The following is a 19,542-nucleotide window of genomic DNA, read 5'->3' as shown; positions in this document are numbered from 1 at the left end:
GACAGCTTTATTTTTGGACGAAAGTTAATTCCTCTATTGTATTCATCCTTAGTATGCCATGTATTTGATTAAAATGCCGTTTTTGGCATACTAACCTATGCCGTTTTTGGTCAATAATGGCCAAATTTTTACAGCTTCATTTTTCAACAAAAGTGCAATCCTCGGGTGTGCTTAGCCTTAGTATTCTATATATTACGTAAAAAAGTGGTAAATTTCACCATGAAATTTTAAAGTAAAAAAATTAAATCGGCCAAAATTGGCCACACTTTCACAGCCTTATTTGTCGACAAAGGTTCATTGCTCCATTGTATTTAGCCTTAGTATGCTATGTATTAGATTATAATTGGAAAATTTCACGATGAAATGTTCACGTCCCAAACAGAAAATCGACATACTAAACCTCTGCCGTTTTTAGCTAAAATTGAACGAATTTTTACAGCTGTATTTTTAAATAAAAAGTGCATTCCTCGGTTGTGTTGAGCATGATTAGCCTATATATTACATTAAAAGTGGGAAATTTGACCATGAATTTGAAGTAAAAAGATCAAATCGGCATACTTTACCAATGCCGTTCTTGGCCAAAATTTGCTACATTTCATAGCTAGATTTTCCAAGAAAAAGTGAATTCCTCCATTTTGTTAAGCATTAGTATGCTCTATATTACTTTAAAAGTGGGAAATTTCACGATTAAATTTTCACGCCCCAAAAATAAAATCGGGGATACTTATGCCGGTTTTAACCAAAATAAGCCAAATTTTCATAGCTTTCTTTTTCAACAAAAAGTTAATTCATCAATTGTATTTACCCTTAGTATGCTATGTATTAGATTAAAAGTGAAACATTTTATGATGAAATGTGCACGTCCCAATATAGAAAATCGGCATACTAACCTATGCCGTTGTTGGCCAATAATGGCCAAATTTTTACACCTTCATTTTTCAACAAAAGTGCAATCCTCGGGTGTGCTTAGGCTTAGTATCCTATATATTACGATAAAAGGTGGGAAATTTCACGCCGGGTACTTCCCGCGAGTACTCTTATATAAGCGCACCTCATCTATCTGTGATGAACGCTGCACTTTCCTTAGTTTTCATGCAGGGGGCGCTGCAAACCTACGCGCCCCCTGCATGAACGACGGAGGAGCAGGGACAGACGTTCAATCGCGTTGGAATCGATCTGCAGACGGCGGTCTTCTGGCACGGCCAGCTCTATGTCGCCTTATCTCCACCCCGCGATCCCAACCAGGTGAAAGTCCGCATCAAACCGAACCCCGGTAAGGCCATCTAGTTAACGACAAAGATAATTCACGCGAAATGTTGTTTTCAATTAAGTCTTCCAGATGTAAAATGATATAATACAATTATCTAATTAAAAACATAATACAATTCAAAGTTGTTTCATTTTAAAACTTCAAAACGGAGCATCGGGAGTTTGCGTGAATGCGTCGTTCGTGTGCAATTTTCTTCGTGACTTTCCTGGCCGAAAGCCATAAATGGTTGTGAGGGGCACCGCAGGCAGTCAGGCTTGCTTCAACTCCATGGTTGTCAACATCCAGACGTTTATCGGCAAGGACCATTTCTTGTCCTAGTTCGCCAACATATAAGACGTCATGCAAAATTCTAATGAGTGTTGTTGTGGAGAATGTATCTACTAGATGTGCTCTGCCTTGTAACCAAATACAAATCTCTACCAAAAATGCATTTCAAATAGGCTCTTAGAATTACCTCCTTGCTATGAAGCAGATCAGCAGACACGACATCTTTCATTTATCGATCTCTCCACGAAACAAATGAATGTTTTACACAAACTATAACTAGCACGGACTTCTGGGAGTGCGTCAATGATTCAGTGCAAGCCACCTGTGGACCCTTATTGGTGCACAGCGTCTCAACAGCAGCCGGGCTTGTTTCAACCGATAGTTACGGACATCCAGACGTTAATCAGCAAGGAGCATTTCTAGACCGAGTTAGACAAAATCTACGTCAACACGTAATGCAAAATTATAATTCGTGTTATAAAGAATGTACCTCCTCTAGGTGTAACTTTTAAGTGGTTTGCCTTGTAACTGATGAATGATCCGAGTGTGCTCCCTATTTCAAAGACAATGAGTTGCTCCAGAGGGAGATGCTTCGTGAAACCACAAAAGTACCCTTTGACCTGTATCACAAGAACAATGAGTCTCACCTGAGTGATCTGTACAGGTTACTCTAAAAACACACACTTTGTCCTAACATCACTTAATCAATGTTTGACCCTTGTAGACAAAATGTTACATGTACGCACACAATCGGACAAGTATTCATTCTAAATTATTGACAATCATTTTTACGAAGTTAAATTACTGCATTGAAATATGCTGCATCAGGTTACATCGTATTAACAAGATAAACAAAAAACACTGTCTGCTTAATAGTGTATGTACAACATACTATTGTGTCATTCAAAACGAGTCGGCCATTGCATGCTGGCGTCTGGGTCAAAATTGAGCAAATTCTAAACATTACCTACAAACTCCACAACTGAGATGCCACATCAACCATCACCCCCTACTCACAGGCTCTTGTCCACATGCAGGCCGGTGCAGGGCCACTACCTTGTACCACACAGGGGCAGCTGCTACTTGGGGATGCTCGTGGAGTGTTTGAGACGAGATACGATACAAAACTCCGAGTTGCCGAGGCAATTAAGCAAGCACCATATAAATGCAATTATGATAACATAGTGAATGCTTGGGAGCTTATTGGCTCTAGCTCCTGGTTAGAGGTCTACCCAACACACAGGTCCACAAAGACTGGCCGCTCTTACCCTGCAAGGTTGAACCTAGGAACCGAGTGTTTAACTTCATATTATTGTCATTAAAGGCCTGTGACAAAGGTGCATCTATTGGAGCGACATCGTCTCAGGCTTACACATCTACCGGGTCTCCATTTGACTTTGTATTGTCTCGGAGGAAGTCCACCACACCTCCACTTCCACAAACTGCTGGGAGTTGCCTCGCTCTGCCTCACAGTCAGAATTCTCCTCCTGCTTCACGTTGCCTCCATCGATGCGAAGGTCCCATTTCGGAGTTGAATCTTCATCCTCACATTTTACCTTCACTTCTTCGCTCTTCACCATCACTTCTTCACGTTTCACCTTCACCTCTTCATATTTCACCTCGATACCTTTAAAAGTGTCCAAGCTGGGATTTTCTTCCGGTTCTTGTTTGATGAGGGATGGGCTCATTGCAGCACTTTGACTTTCACAAGCTGATTTCACACTCCGCTCCTGGTGGATATTCTGATGCTTGTGTGTTCTCTGGTGTCTTTAAAGATGTGCTGACTGAGCAAACGCCTTCCCGCACAGAATGCACTTGAAGGGTTTCTCTCCCGTGTGTGTTCTCTGGTGTGCTATAAGAGAAGATGCATTTATAAACGACTTCCCACACACACTGCACTTGAAGGGTTTCTCTCCCGTGTGTGTTCTCTGGTGTGTTATAAGAGACGTGGAATGTGCAAACGCTTCCCACAGACACTGCACTTGAAGGGTTTCTCTCCCCTGTGTGTTCTCTGGTGTATTACAAGAGTAGATGACTCTGCAAACGTCTTCCCACACACACTGCACTTGAAGGGTTTTTCTCCCGTGTGTGTTCTCTGGTGTTCTACAAGAGTAGATGAACGTGCAAACGCCTTCCCACACACACTGCACTTGAAGGGTTTCTCTCCCGTGTGTGTTGTCTGGTGTGCTACAAGAGCAGATGACTGTGCAAACGCCTTCCCACACACACTGCACTTGAAGGGTTTCTCTCCCGTGTGTGTTCTCTGGTGTGTTACAAGAGCAGATGACTGTGGAAACGCCTTCCCACACACACTGCACTTGAAGGGTTTCTCTCCTGTGTGTGTTCTCTGGTGTACATGAAGAGTTGATGAATCTGAAAATGCCTTTTCACACACAGTGCACTTGAAGGGTTTCTCTCCTGTGTGTGTTCTCTGGTGTATCACAAGAGTAGATGAATGTGAAAATGCCTTCCCACACACACTGCACTTGAAGGGTTTCTCTCCTGTGTGTGTTCTCTGGTGTATTACAAGAGTAGATGAATGTGAAAATGCCTTCCCACACACACTGCACTTGAAGGGTTTCTCTCCTGTGCGAGTTCTCTGGTGTTTTGTAAAATGTTCAGGACGATCCGTGCTGTATGCACACCGGTCGCATTGTTGCCTTTTTGCACCGAGCCGCGCCGAGTGCCTTTGCTCCATCAGACCACTTCTGCAGAGGCAGCGACAGCTGCAGACAGAAACAAAGAATATCCACACCATCTACACATCAGTATCGAGGCACAGAGGAATGCATATATACACAGTCACACGTGACTTACACGTCTATACTTATTCATATATTTATGATATAGTAAAAAAAAGTGTCCCAAATTCATCACACGGGCTGTTATGGCACACAATGAGAGGCCAAATGGTTATAAACGTGCCTGGAAGCCCTTGTATCTTCAAAATGAACGTTAACCCAAAACTCAGAGCACACAATTTCAGCGGTCTGGCTTCTAAATAAATGTTTATGAAAGCTAAATTCAGCTGACATAGCAAAGGGTGTTGAAAATAATACTATTTGTGTTATGCACAAATGCATCAATTAATGTTCAATCACAACTTAGAGGTGTGATGCCAGGCACAGATGTCCTTGATTGCTGGGATGAGCAGTTCCGACTTCAGCTGCTGCACGTGTGTGCTGTGATCACTTCCTGACTCCATTCTTACAAAGCGTTCCAGAGGAAAACTAAAATAAACTACTGTTTTGATATAACCTCTGTGCTCAATAGAGTTAATAGCCTTTACTGCAAATACAAACTTGACACTGTCACACACTCAGAGGTGGAGCCAGGATTTTCAGGTAGGGGGGGGGGGAAACCCCTCCAGCAATGAAAAATTACAGGAGTTGTTAGTAAGTAAGGAGTTGTTAGTGAGAAAGGAGTTGTTAGTAAGAAAGGACTTGTCCCTTGCTTTTCATTCGACGCGTGTGATCGTCATAGCGCTCGCTGAACGTGTTGATGCCTTCAGGAAAGAAAAATAGACTTTTGTATTTTGGGGGGGGTGGGGGGGAAATGACCATGACGTATGTGGCATCAATCCGCATCACACCTGAGCTAAGGGCTCTGCAATGCTTACCCCCCTACCACATGGCTCTTCGCGCGCCGTACTTCTACAGCTGTTCACAGCGTGCCGGGAGATTTTAGGTGGCGCTTCGCTCCTGGCCGATTAAGTCATTGGCTTCTCGGAGTTTCAATACAAATCCGTGTGAAGAACGGGTACAACTGCCATCTTAAATATAAAGCAAAACTTACATGTTTATTTGTGTGAAGCAGCAAAAACTCTCCAACGATGAGCTCTGGCGTCATGAAATTTTCACAGCTTATGCTGTCTGGAATTTCTAAGCGAACGCCACGTCATTCCCTTCCCGAGTGGCAAAACTCGACCTGACGTAGCAGTGGGTTCAGGTTGAATTTCCTTGAGTGAAAACATCCGATTTTGGTAAATTGAAGTGTTTCGGCTTCCTTCTTGCAAGCATCAATTTTTTCAGGGTTTTTCCGTGAATTATGGGGGAATATTAAATTAATCCAAGACAAGAATCCAAGTCCCAGGCAAAGCCGGGTAGTGAAGCTAGTTACTAATAAACCCCAATGATCCTATCGAAATTAGGGATTTCGATCGGACCGTTGCTGGGGCACGTGCCACCCCACCCCCACTGGCTCCACCACTGTCACGCACTGGCATGGTTCACAGGTGGTGGTGTGTCCAGACCCATGCCTGGCCACCTTCACCTGCTCAATATTAATGCTTCCTCACTCCACCAAGTAATTCATTGAGGATCAACCAACACAGCCGAGGCTGCGTGTCTCTCTCTCTCCGTGGTGAGATGTTAACTACCTCTCCTGGCATACAGGAAGTCATGGGTTCGATCCCAGCCCTGACGCCTGCTGTATATTTGGAGTTTGCGTGCCTCTCTCTCTCTCCCCGTGGTCGCGTCGATTTCCCTCCGTGTCCCCCGGTTGTCCCCACTCCACATGCAGCGAGTGAACACCGCCACGTGTCCAGAGTGAACACCGCCACGCGTCTAGAGTGAACACCGCCACGTGTCTAGAGTGAACACCACCACGCTGTTGACGAGCCTCACCTTGTTGTTATTGTTGTTGTGGGCAGGTCGCTTCTGAAAACAAGAGCGGTACAGCAGCTCAAGCGGGCGTGGCCTCGTAAAAAATGAAAAAAAACTGTGAATATTTAAAACAAAACAAGGTACAAAGTAGCGAGCCAGGTGAAGGGAAATTAAAACTTAAGCAAGATACTCTTTGGTTCTTTCGGTAAAGTCACGTAGAATAAATAAAAACATTATATAATAGCATACGACGTTTCAACTGCAACACAAGCAATCATCATCAGGTACAAATGAAAGAGAAAAAAAACCTATTAAACTTAGAGTCAGCTAACATAACAGTCAATACCCTACCTGGTTGATAACGTTCTTCCAAAGATTGCTCAATTTGAGAGAGAGACACAGAGACACATAGACAGACACATAAGCAGAGAGAGATGACACAAAGACACACAGAGAGAGACACACATATAGACACACAGAGAGAGATGACAGAGAGACACACATAGGCACACAGAGAAACAACGCCTCTGTGTTGAGGCCTTAAATAGAGAGAGAGGGGGGGGTAGAGAAGGGGGTAGAGAAACTAGCACGTCAATGCAAGGCCGTAGCCATGGAGTCAACATTGGGGGGGACCAAATCTTCCACGGGTCTGGGTTCCCCCCCCCCCGAAAAATATCTAAATTAGAAAACTAATTTCCTGCCATTTCCTCCCTAAAATATTTTTAAAAGTTCACTAACACATGGGATGGACTTTGTTTTATTTGATACAATAATGTCTAATAGTGTATTGTAATACATTGCTCTGTTTTTTCTTTTTTACCTTTCTTGTTTCATAGTATGTAATGGCAGAGATTAGGGAGTCATAAAGTACAACGCAATCCTATAAACAGGAATCTATGCATTGTTATATGAAAACAAGTCCAGATTTCGTGGCCAAGGTTTAGCAAATTGTTGTCTTTATTAACAGAACATCGCAATTTTTATTTACAAATATTTTTACAGAAACATATTGGGGGGGCATATTTGATTACTTAGTATAACATTATAACATTATAATTATAACATATACTTATTATAACATTATAATTAATATAATATGTCATAATAATATAATTATTATGACATATTATACTTATTATAACATTATAATTATTATATATTAATATAATAATTATGACATATTATACTTATTATAACATTATAATTATTATATATTACAACATAATATTATACTTATTATAACATGTTGTAATGATGGCCTTGTGTCAATGAGAGACTTGGAGGTTTGGTGACTGCACAGAGAGAGAGAGAGAGCAAACTTAATCAAACAAACTTCGTAAAATTTGGAAAAGTAATGCAATGCAACAGAGTCGGTCAACACACAATTAACGCATAGCCTGGCTGATTGCGTTCTTCCACAGATTGCTCAATTTGAGAGAGAGACATAACACAGATACGGAGACGGAGACACAGACAGAGAGAGAGAGATAACAGAGACACACAGAGAGAGACACACACAGACACAGAGAGACACACACAGAGACACACACAGAGAGAGATGACACAGAGAGAGACACAGACATATAATTATTTTATATTATAATTATTAAAACATATTATAATTACGGCCTTGTGTCAATGAGAGATTTGGAGGGTTGGTGACTGCACAGAGAGAGACGCTTAATCAAACAAATTAAAAAAGTAATGTAATGCAACACAGAGTCGGTCAACACACCAACTAACGTACTCTTAGGTTTTTTTCGGTAAAGTCACCACGTAGGTAAAAAATGAAATTAAAATTAATAAAAGTAAAAATAGAAATAAAATAATAAAATAATAATAAATCACGCCTCACTTGATGCAGCAAATTATAGTCACCCAGCTTAATAACCAGGCTACAGTCTACATTATAGACTGCCAGTACACTCACCCAGCTTAATAACCAGGCTACAGTCTACATTATAGACTGCCAGTACACTCACCCAGCTCAATAACCAGGCTACAGTCTACATTATAGACTGCCAGTACACTCACCCAGCTTAATAACCAGGCTACAGTCTACATTATAGACTGCCAGTACACTCACCCAGCTTAATAACCAGGCTACAGTCTGCATTATAGACTGCAAGTACACTCACCCAGCTTAATAACCAGGCTACAGTCTGCATTATAGACTGCCAGTACACTCACCCAGCTTAATAACCAGGCTACAGTCTACATTAAAGACTGGCAGTACACTCACCCAGCTTAATAACCAGGCTACAGTCTACATTATAGACTGTCAGTGCACTCACCCAGCTTAATAACCAGGCTACAGTCTGCATTATAGACTGCCAATACACTCACCCAGCTTAATAACCAGGCTACAGTCTACATTATAGACTGCCAGTACACTCACCCAGCTTAATAACCAGGCTACAGTCTACATTATAGACTGCCAGTACACTCACCCAGCTTAATAACCAGGCTACAGTCTGCATTATAGACTGCAAGTACACTCACCCAGCTTAATAACCAGGCTACAGTCTACATTATAGACTGCCAGTACACTCACCCAGCTTAATAACCAGGCTACAGTCTACATTATAGACTGCCATTACACTCACCCAGCTTAATAACCAGGCTACAGTCTGCATTATAGACTGCCAGTACACTCACCCAGCTTAATAACCAGGCTACAGTCTGCATTATAGACTGCCAGTACACTCACCCAGCTTAATAACCAGGCTACAGTCTACATTATAGACTGCCAGTACACTCACCCAGCTTAATAACCAGGCTACAGTCTACATTATAGATTAAATTAATAAAAACGCCTCACTTGATACAGCAAATGTGGCTGTGACGGTGCCACCTGATGACAGAGACTTGTGTTGCCTCCGAAACGTCGTGTTTTTTTTATTTATTTCTATTTTTACTTTTATGAATTTGTATTCATTTTTCACCTACACGATGACTTTACCGAAAAAAACCTAAGAGTATGAATCCTTGCAGTCACGAAAGCGTCACATCTCGAGTTAACACAACTAACGCATCGCCTGGCTGATCGCGTTCTTCCACAGGTTGCTAAACTATCTTCTTGGTTCTTTCGGTAAAGTCACGTAGAATGGAAATAATGAAATAATAAAAATATTAAACATATTAGTTTTACTATTTTATTATTTCCATTCTACGTGATATAAAACATATTAAAAGGTTATTATGTTTTATTTTTATTATTTTATTGGTTTATGTTTATTATTTTATTATATCCATTCTACGTGTAGGGCTGTTACAGAGGGTCTGTTGTGTAGGGCTGGTTGCATAGGGGCTAACGGAAAACAGACACAGTGGGCGGGGTCTCCGTGAGCACACGGGGTGGTGCCCGCAACGACGTCCGTACTGGACGGCGTGAGGGGGGTTTCGATCCTCTAGGGGGGTATAAAAAGGGTTGAGCCAGAGAGCTCGGGGCTCAGTCTTAGAGTAGTTAAGTGAAGAGAGAAGACCGGCCAGATAGGCCCTGGACTCCCCCTGGGACGCCGCCCTTGTAAGGGCAGTGCAGGCTGGAGCCAGTGGCGTGGTCCCGGAACCAGAGTCAGACCTCTGGGATTCCGGGTACCGTAGCCCGACTGACCAGTGTCGGGCCAGACAGCCTCCCCTAGCCCGTTAGCGGAGGACTCGGCTAGGAAGGCTAGCTAGGGGTGAATTCCCAGTTGTACGGGTGAGGGGGCCGATACATCCCTCCAGTATTGTAAAGCCATTGTGTAAATAAATACGTGTGCCTTACCCCGTTGTCCACGCGTCGTCAAGAACACTTCATACGTGATATAAAACATAATAAAATTGTATTGTTTTTTTTTTGTATTTCTATTCTACGTGACTTTACCGAAAGAACCAAGAAGATGAATCACTGCAGTCACGAAAGCTTTAAATCGAAATTGCTAAACTAAGCGAGAGAATTGAAGCGAACGCCATCAGGCGAGGGCAGGAGGCAAGGCCCCGCGTTGTAAGTTCCAACGTGGACATCGCTTCCATGCTCGCTGCTACTCAATTGACATCCCTACGAGAGAGAGAGCGAGGATCTACCTCGGTAAACAACAACCACAACAACAACCACCACAACAACAACCACCACAACAACAACCACCACAACCTGCGATGAGAATTTCTCACTTCAGATTTCAGTTCCCGCGCGGAGCGTCAACTTTCCGTTACCTCGTGACGTCACGCGGCAGCAGCAGGTGACATGACGTCACTTGTGGGGTACAAGACACTCCCTTCCCACAATGAGCGGCTCTGTAACTTACATAAATTATGTTAATGAGCCTGGCCCAATCGTGGAGGGATGGGCCGTTGGTGCCGAACCGGTCACAACGAACTCGTGACGTCTTTCACGAATAAATTATGTTAATGAGCCGCCAGTCAGTGGGCGTGGCTTTGCCCAAATAAGGATAGTGCTTGAACAGATAACGGAAGTGACCCAGGCAGAGGTGACGTCACGCTCCCTTGAGACCGGTTGGGGTGAAATCTTTGGTGACATGACGTCACTAGCAAGGTACACCTCCCCCTGGCGTTTCACGCCGATGAGGTCATGCTGAGTGGTGACGTCACGTAGCGGGATTAGAGTTTAAGTTGATTAAGATTTATTTTCCATTGCTCCCTCCCTTGAACAGAGACCCCTTGGGTGTGTGAGCTCAGCTCAACAATGTGGACATTATTGTGTGTGTACACTGTGTACATTGTGTGTGTGTGTACACTGCGTGTGTACATTGTGTGTACACACTGTGTGTGTGTACACTGTGTACATTGTGTGTGTACACACTGTGTGTGTGTACACTGTGTGTGTGTACATTGTGTGTACACTGTGTGATGGCTGTGTGTATGGAATTTATGTGGTTGAGGAATTGGTCTCGAGCAGGCCGGCCATGTGGCCAGATGACAAAAGTGGCATCTACGTACCTCTTCCACAAAGTCGGGCGTAGAGTGGCAGTCTGGATGGCGTCAGTCTCAAATTTCTCCATGAAGACGTTGGCTACAACCGGAGATAGGGGGGAGCCCATTGGGGTGCCCTCAGTTTGCTTGTAAAAAGTTCCATTCCAGGTGAAGTATGTATTGGTTAAGCAGTGTCTCACCAGGGGGGGTACCCCAGCATTCAGTCCTTGATGAACCAAGTTTTCAATGATTGCGATGGTGTCAGGTACAGGAACTTTGGTGGATAAGGAAAACACATCAAAACTGACAAGCAGGTCGTCTGGGGACAGGGAAACGTCGTGAGAATTGTATTTTATTATGTTTAATTTGTATTATTTTATTACTTCCCTTCTACGTGACTTTACCGAAAGAACCAAGAAGATTTACTGTTTGTTTTCTACCTGATGACGATTGCTTGTGTTGCAATAGAAACGTCCTATTCTATTATTTAATTTATTTCCTTTCTACGTGACTTTACCGAAAGAACCAAAAAGCAAAAGTGAAAATTCGCTGAAATAACTTGACCAACATATTCTTCTTGGTTCTTTCGGTAAAGTCACGTAGAAGGGAAGTAATACAATAATAAAAATAAAACATAATAAAATAATTCTCACGACGTTTATTATGTTTTATTTATATTATTTTATTACTTCCCTTCTACGTGATGACTTTACCGAAAGAACCAAGAAGATGAATCCCTGCTGCAGTCACGAAAGCTTTAAATCGACATTTAACATGGTGGCTGCAGCGCCACCGTGTGGACACATAGTGCAACTGCAGCGCCTCAGCGCGCAAATTGTAGCAGAGGAACTGTCGGTGTCTTCACGGCTTCATTGCAGCCAACCCGCTTGGGACAAACGCCAGAACGCCGCAGCAGCAGCGTGGGGGGGGGGGCTGGTCACGTGGGTGGGGGAGGGGTGGGGCTGGTCACGTGGGCTGGGGGAGGGGCGGGGCTGGTCACGTGGGTGGGGGGGGGCTGGTCACGTGGGTGGGTGGGGGGGAGGGGCTTGTCACGTGGGTGGAGGGGGCTGGTCACGTGGGTGGGGGGGGGGGCTGGTCACGTGGGTGGGGGGGGGCTGGTCACGTGGGTGGGGGGTTGGGGGAGGGGCTGGTCACGTGGGTGGGGGGGGAGCTGGTCACGTGGGCTGGGGGAAGGGCGGGGCTGGCCACGTGGGCTGGGAGAGGGGGAGGGGCGGGGCTGGTCACGTGGGCTGGGGGAGGGGCGGGGCTGGTCACGTGGGCTGGGGGAGGGGTTGTTTAGGGCGCCCACGTGCGTGGTGACGTCATCGCGCTCGGGTTGGTGGGCGCCCCCGTGCGTGGTGACGTCATCGCGCTCGGGTTGGCGGGCGCCCACGTGAGTGGTGACGTCATCGCGCTCGGGTTGGCGGGCGCCCCCGTGCGTGGTGACGTCATCGCGCTCGGGTTATTGGGAGCCTCCGTGCGTGGTGACGTCATCGCGCTCGGTTTGGTGGGCGCCCCCGTGCGTGGTGACGTCATCGCAATCGGGTTGGTGGGCGCCCCCGTGCGTGGTGACGTAATCGCGCGGGGGGGGGAGGGGCTGGTCACGTGGGCGGGGGGGGGGGCTGGTCACATGAGCAGGGGGGGGTGGCTGGTCACGTGGGCGGGGGGGGGAGGGGCTGGTCACGTGGGCGGGGGGGCTGGTCACGTGGGCGGGGGGGGGCTGGTCACGTGGGCGTGGGGGGCTGGTCACGTGGGCGGGGGAGGGGCTGGTCACGTGAGCAGGGGGGGGCTGGTCACGTGGGCGGGGGGGGGGAGGGGCTGGTCACGTGGGTGGGGGCTGGTCACGTGGGCAGGGGGCGGGGCTGGTCACGTGGGCGGGGGGGGCTGGTCACGTGGGCGGGGAGGGGCTGGTCACGTGGGCGGGAGAGGGGAGGGACTGGTCACGTGGGCGGGAGGGGCTGGTCACGTGGGCAGATGGGGAGGGGCTGGTCACGTGGGCGGGGGGGGCTGGTTGGGGCGCGCACGGGTTGGTGGGCGCCCCCGTGCGTGCTGACGTCATCGCGCTCGGGTTGGTGGGCGCCCACGTGCGTGGTGACGTCATCGCGCTCAGGTAGATTGGCGCCCCCGTGCGTGGTGACGTCATCTCGCGGGGGGGGGGAGGGGCTGGTCACTTACGAACACCATCCCCCCGCTTACCCCCACTTACGAGAGGTGGTGGTGGTGAGATAGTGGTGGTGGTGAGAGATGGTGGTGGTGGTGGTGAGAGATGGTGGTGGTGAGAGATGGTGGTGTGAAAGATATGGTGATGGTGAGAGATGGTGGTGGTGGTGGTGGTGAGAGATGGTGGTGGTGAGAGATGGTGGTGGTAAGAGATGGTGGTGGTAAGAGATGGTGGTGGTGGTGGTGGTGAGAGATGGTGGTGGTGGTGGTGGGGGTGATGGTGGTGAGAGATGGTGGTGGTAAGAGATGGTGGTGGTGGTGGTGGTGAGAGATGGTGGTGGTGAGATGGTGGTGGTGAGAGATGGTGGTGGTGAGAGATGGTGGTAGTGGTGAGAAGATGGTGGTGGTGGTGGTGGGAGATGGTGGTGGTGGTGGTGAGAGATGGTGGTGGTGAGAGATGGTGGTGGTGAGAGATGGTGGTGGTAAGAGATGGTGGTGGTGGTAAGAGATGGTGGGTGGGGGGTGGTGGTGGTGAGAGATGGTGGTGGTGAGAGATGGTGGTGGTGAGAGATGGTGGTGGTGGTGAGAGATGGTGGTGGTGAGAGATGGTGGTGATGGTGGTGGTGGTGAGAGATGGTGGTGAGAGATGGTGGTGGTGAGATGGTGGTGGTAAGAGATGGTGGTGGTGGTGAGAGATGATGGTGGTGGTGAGAGGTGGTGGTGGTGAGAGATGGTGGTGGTGGTGAGAGGTGGTGGTGGTGAGAGATGGTGGTGGTGGTGGTGGTGAGATGGTGGTGGTGAGAGATGGTAGAGGTGGTGAGAGATGGTGGAGGTGGGTGAGATGGTGGTGGTGAGAGATGGTGGTGATGGTGGTGAGAGATGGTGGTGGTGAGAGATGGTGGTGGTGGTAAGAGATGGTGGTGGGGGTGGGGGTGGTGGTGAGGGATGGGTGGTGGTGGTGAGAGATGGTGGTGGTGAGAGATGGTTGTGGTGGTGAGATGGTGGTGGTAAGAGATGGTGGTGGTGGTGAGAGATGTTGGTGGTGAGAGATGGTGGTGGTGGTGAGAGGTGGTGGTGGTGAGAGATGGTGGTGGTGAGAGATGGTGGTGGTGGTTAGAGGTGGTGGTGGTGGTGAGAGATGGGTGGTGGTGAGAGATGGTGGTGGTGGTGAGAGGTGGTGGGGGTGAGCGATTGGTGGTGGTGGTGAGAGATGGTGGTGGTGGTGAGAGATGGTGGTGGTGAGAGATGGTGGTGGTGGTGAGAGATGGTGGTGGTGGTGAGATGGTGGTGGTGAGAGATGGTGGTGGTGAGAGATGGTGGTGAGAGGTGGTGAGCGATGGTGGTGAGAGATGGTGGTGGTGAGAGATGGTGGTGGTGAGAGATGGTGGTGGTGAGCGATGGTGGTGGTGAGAGATGGTGGTGGTGGTGAGATGGTGGTGGTGAGAGATGGTGGTGGTGGTGAGAGATGGTGGTGGTGAGAGATGGTGGTGGGTGGTTGAGATGGTGGTGGTGAGAGATGGTGGTGGTGGTGAGAGATGGTGGTGGTGTAGAGATGGTGGTGGTGAGAATGGTGGTGGTGAGAGATGGGGGGTGATGTGGCGGTGGTGAGCGATGGTGGGTGGTGGAGAGATGGTGGTGGTGAGAGATGGTGGTGGGGAGAGATGGTGGTGGTGAGAGATGGTGGTGGTGGTGAGAGATGGTGGTGGTGAGAGATGGTGGTGGTGAGAGATGGTGGTGGTGGTGAGAGATGGTGGTGGTGGTGAGAGATGGTGGTGGTGAGAGATGGTGGTGGTGAGAGATGGTGGTGGGGAGAGATGGTGGTGAGGGTGGTGGTGAGGGATGGTGGTGGTGGTGAGAGATGGTGGTGTGAGAGATGGTGGTGTGGTGATAGATGGTGGTGATGTGGTGGTGTGAGAGATGGTGGTGGTGGTGAGAGATGGTGGTGGATGAGAGATGGTGGTGGTGAGAGTGGTGGTGAGAGATGGTGGTGATGGTGGTGGTGAGAGATGGTGGTGGTGGTTAGAGATGGTGGTGATGGTCGTGGTGAGAGATGGTGGTGATGGTGGTGGTGAGAGATGGTGGTGGTGGTGAGAGATGGTGGTGATGGTGGTGGTGGTGAGAGATGGTGGTGATGGTGAGAGATGGTGGTGGTGGTGAGAGATGGTGGTGGTGAAGATGGTGGTGGTGAGAGATGGGTGGTGGTGAGAGATGGTGGTGGTGGTAAGAGATGGTGGTGGGGGTGGTGGTGAGGGATGGTGGTGGTGGTGAGAGGATGGTGGTGGTGAGAGATGGTTGTGGTGGTGAGATGGTGGTGGTAAAAGATGGTGGTGGTGGTGAGAGATGGTGGTGGTGAGAGATGGTGGTGGTGGTGAGAGGTGGTGGTGTGAGAGATGGTGGTGGTGGTGAGAGATGGTGGTGGTGGTGAGAGGTGGTGGTGGTGGTGAGAGATGGTGGTGGTGAGAGATGGTGGTGGTGAGAGATGGTGGTGGTGGTGAGAGGTGGTGAGCGATGGTGGTGGTGAGAAATGGTGGTGAGAGATGGTGGTGGTGGTGAGAGATGGTGGTGGTGAGAGATGGTGGTGGTGGTGAGATGGTGGTGGTGAGAGATGGTGGTGGGTGAGAGATGGTGGTGAGAGGTGTGAGCGATGGTGGTGGTGGTGAGCGATGGTGGGTGGTGAGAAATGGTGGTGAGAGATGGTGGTGGTGGTGAGAGATGGTGGTGGTGGTGAGAGATGGTGGGGTTGAGAGATGGTGGTGGTGAGCGATGGTGGTGGTGAGAGATGGTGGTGGTGGTGAGATGGTGGTGGTGAGAGATGGTGGTGGTGGTGAGAGATGGTGGTGGTGAGAGATGGTGGTGGTGGTAAGAGATGGTGGTGGTGGTAAGAGATGGTAGTGGTGAGAGATGGTGGTGGTGATGGTGGCCGGTGGTGAGCGATGGTGGTGGTGAGAGATGGTGGTGGTGAGAGATGGTGGTGGTGAGAGATGGTGGTGGTGGTGAGAGATGATGGTGGTGGTGAGAGATGGTGGTGGTGAGAGATGGTGGTGGTGAGAGATGGTGGGTGGTGGTGAGAGATGGGGTGGTGGTGAGAGATGGTGTGGTGAGAGATGGTGTTGGTGAGAGATGGTGGTGGTGGTGAGAGATGGTGGGTGGTGAGAGATGGTGGTGGTGGTGAGAGATGGTGGTGATGGTGAGAGATGGTGGTGGTGGTGAGAGATGTGGTGGTGAGATGTGGTGGTGAGAGATGGTGGTGGTGGTGAGAGATGGTGGTGGTGGGTGAGAGATGGGGTGAGGTGAGGGGGGGGTGGTTGAGATGGTGGTGGTGAGAGATGGTGGTGAGGTGGTGGTGGTGGAGAGATGGTGGAGTTGATGGTGGTGGTGGTGAGAGATGGTGGTGTGGTGGGGGTGGTGAGAGATGGTGGTGGTGGTGAGAGATGGTGGTGGTGATGAGATGGTGGTGGTGAGAGATGGTGGTGGTAAGAGATGGGGTGGGGGTATGTGGTGAGGATGGTGAGGGATGGTGGTGGTGGTGAGAGATGGGGGTGGTGAGAGATGGTTGTGGTGGTGAGATGGTGGTGGTAAGAGATGGTGGTGGTGGTGAGAGATGGTGGTGGTGAGAGATGGTGGTGTGGTGGAGGTGGTGGTGGTGAGAGATGGTGGTGGTGGTGAGAGATGGTGGGTGGTGGTGAGAGGTGGTGGTGGTGGTGAGAGATGGTGGTGGTGAGAGATGGTGGTGGTGAGAGATGGTGGTGGTGGGAGAGGTGGTGAGCGATGGTGGTGGTGGTGAGCGATGGTGGTGGTGAGAAATGGTGGTGAGAGAGATGGTGGTGGGTGGTGAGAGATGGTGGTGGTGGTGGTGAGAGATGGTGGTGGTGGTGAGAGATTGTGGTGGTGGTGAGAGATGGTGGTGGTGGTGAGAGATGGTGGTGGTGGTGAGAGATGGTGGTGGTGGGTGAGAGATGGTGGTGGTGGTGAGAGATGGTGGTGGTGAGAGATGGTGGTGAGAGGTGGTGAGCGATGGTGGTGGTGGTGAGCGATGGTGGTGGTGAGAAAATGGTGGTGAGAGATGGTGGTGGTGGTGGTGAGAGATGGTGGTGGTTGGTGAGAGATGGTGGTGGTGGTGAGAGATGGTGGTGGTGAGCGATGGTGGTGGTGAGAGATGGTGGTGGTGGTGAGATGGTGGTGGTGAGAGATGGTGGTGGTGGGTGAGAGATGGTGGGTGGTGAGAGATGGTGGTGGGTGTTAAGCGATGGTGGCTGGTGAGATGGTGGTGGTGAGAGGTGGCGGTGGTGGATGGTGGTGGTGAGAGATGGGGTGGTGGTGAGAGATGGTGGTGGTGAGAGATGGTGGTGGTGGTGAGAGATGGTGGTGGTGAGAGATGGTGGTGGTGAGAGATGGTGGTGGTGAGAGATGGGGTGGTGGTGAGAGATGGGGTGGTGGTGTGAGGAGATGGTGGTGTGTGGTGAGAGATGGTGGTGGTGGTGAGAGGATGGGTGGTGGTGAGAGATGGTTGGGTGGTGCGAGATGGATTGGTGGTGAGAGATGGTGGTGGTGAGAGATGGTGGTGGTGGGTGAGAGATGGTGGTGATGGTGAGAGATGGTGGGGGGTGGTGAGAGCTGGTGGTGATGGTGAGCAGATGGGTGGATGGTGGTGGTGGTGAGAGATGGTGGTGGTGGTGTGAGATGGTGGTGGTGATAGATGGTGGTGATGGTGGTGGTGAGAGATGGTGGTGGTGAGAGATGGTGGTGGTGAGAGTGGTGGTGGTGAGAGATGGGTGGTGGTGAGAGATGGTGGTGGTGAGAGATGGTGGTGGTGAGAGATGGTGGTGGTGGTGAGAGTGGGGTGGTGAGAGATGGTGGTGGTGAGAGATGGTGGGTGGTGGGTGGTGAGAGATGGTGGTGGTGGTGAGAGATGGTGGTGGTGGTGGTGAGAGTGGTGGTGATGGTGTGGTGAGAGATGGTGGTGATGGTGGTGGGGTGGTGAGAGATGGTGGTGGTGGTGGTGAGAGATGGTGGTGGTGGTGAGAGATGGTGGTGGTGGTGGTGAGAGATGGTGGTGATGGTGGTGGTGAGAGATGGTGGTGGTGGTGGAGATGGTGGTGGTGGTGAGATGGTGGTGGTGGTGATGGTGGTGGGAGAGATGGTGGTGGTGGTGGGGAGAGATGGTGGTGGTGAGAGATAGAGATGGTGGTGGTGAGAGATGGTGGTGGTGGTGAGAGATGGTGGTGGTGGGAGAGATGGTGGTGGTGGTGAGAGATGGTGGTGGTGAGCGATGGTGGTGGTGGTGAGAAATGGTGGTGGTGAGAGTGGTGGTGGTGAGAGATGGTGGTGGTGGTGAGCGATGGTGGTGGTGGTGAGATGGTGGTGGTGAGAGATGGTGGTGGTGGTGAGAGATGGTGGTGGTGGTGGTGAGAGGTGCTGGTGGTGAGAGATGGTGGTGGTGAGAGATGGTGGTGGTGGTGAGAGGGTGGTGGTGGTGGTGGTGAGAGATGGTGGTGATGGTGGTGAGAGATGGTGGTGGAGAGATGGTGGTGATGGTGGTGAGAGATGGTGGTGGTGAGAGATGGTGGTTGGTGAGAGATGGTGGTGGTGAGAGATGGTGGTGTGAGAGATGGTGGTGTGAGAGATGGTGGTGGTGAGATGGTGGGGGTGGTGAGATGGTGGGGTGGTGAGATGGTGGTGGTGGTGAGAGATGGTGGTGGTGAGAGATGGTGGTGTGAGAGATGGTGGTGGTGAGAGATGGTGGTGGTGAGATGGTGGTGGTGGTGAGAGATGGTGGTGGTGGTGATGGTGGTGGTGGGAGAGATGGTGGTGGTGGTGAGAGATGGTGGTGGTGGTGAGAGAGGTGGTGGTGGTGGGAGATGGTGGTGGTGGTGGTGAGAGATGGTGGTGGTGAGAGATGGGTGGTAAGAGATGGTGGTGGGGTAAGAGATGGTGGGGGGGTGGTGGTGGTGAGAGATGGTGGTGGTGAGAGATGGTGGTGGTGAGAGATGGGTGGTGGGTGAGAGATGGTGGTGGTGAGGATGGTGGTGATGGTGGTGGTGGTGAGAGATGGTGGTGAGAGATGGTGGTGGTGAGATGGTGGTGGTAAGAGATGGTGGTGGTGGTGAGAGATGATGGTGGTGGTGAGAGGTGGTGGTGGTGAGAGATGGTGGTGGTGGTGAGAGGTGGTGGTGGTGAGAGATGGTGGTGGTGGTGGTGGTGGTGAGTAGGGGATGTGGGGAGAGGATGGTAGTGGTGGTGAGAGATGGTGTGGAGGTGGTGAGATGGTGGTGGGGAGAGATGGTGGTGGGGTGGTGAGAGATGGTGGTGGTGAGAGATGGGTGGTGGTGG

At 49.8% G+C, this 19,542-nt stretch overlaps 1 protein-coding gene across 1 annotated transcript; it reads right to left on the bottom strand.

Moving 5' to 3' along the window:
• Window positions 1-2,746: 2,746 nt before the first annotated feature.
• On the bottom strand, window positions 2,747-6,277 carry LOC133357705 (zinc finger protein 664-like). Its single transcript, XM_061575799.1, has 3 exons — window positions 6,163-6,277; window positions 3,877-4,263; window positions 2,747-2,753 (listed from the first exon to the last, which is right to left on the bottom strand). The coding sequence occupies exons 2-3, from the start codon at window positions 4,233-4,235 to the stop codon at window positions 2,747-2,749; spliced, it is 366 nt and encodes a 121-aa protein (XP_061431783.1). The 5' UTR covers window positions 4,236-4,263; window positions 6,163-6,277.
• Window positions 6,278-19,542: the final 13,265 nt, after the last annotated feature.

This window comes from Lethenteron reissneri, chromosome 59 (genome assembly GCF_015708825.2).
Source record: "Lethenteron reissneri isolate LAM-NWPU_2019-01 chromosome 59, ASM1570882v1, whole genome shotgun sequence".
NCBI lineage: Eukaryota > Metazoa > Chordata > Hyperoartia > Petromyzontiformes > Petromyzontidae > Lethenteron > Lethenteron reissneri.
This window is presented reverse-complemented; position numbering and strand designations above follow the sequence as displayed.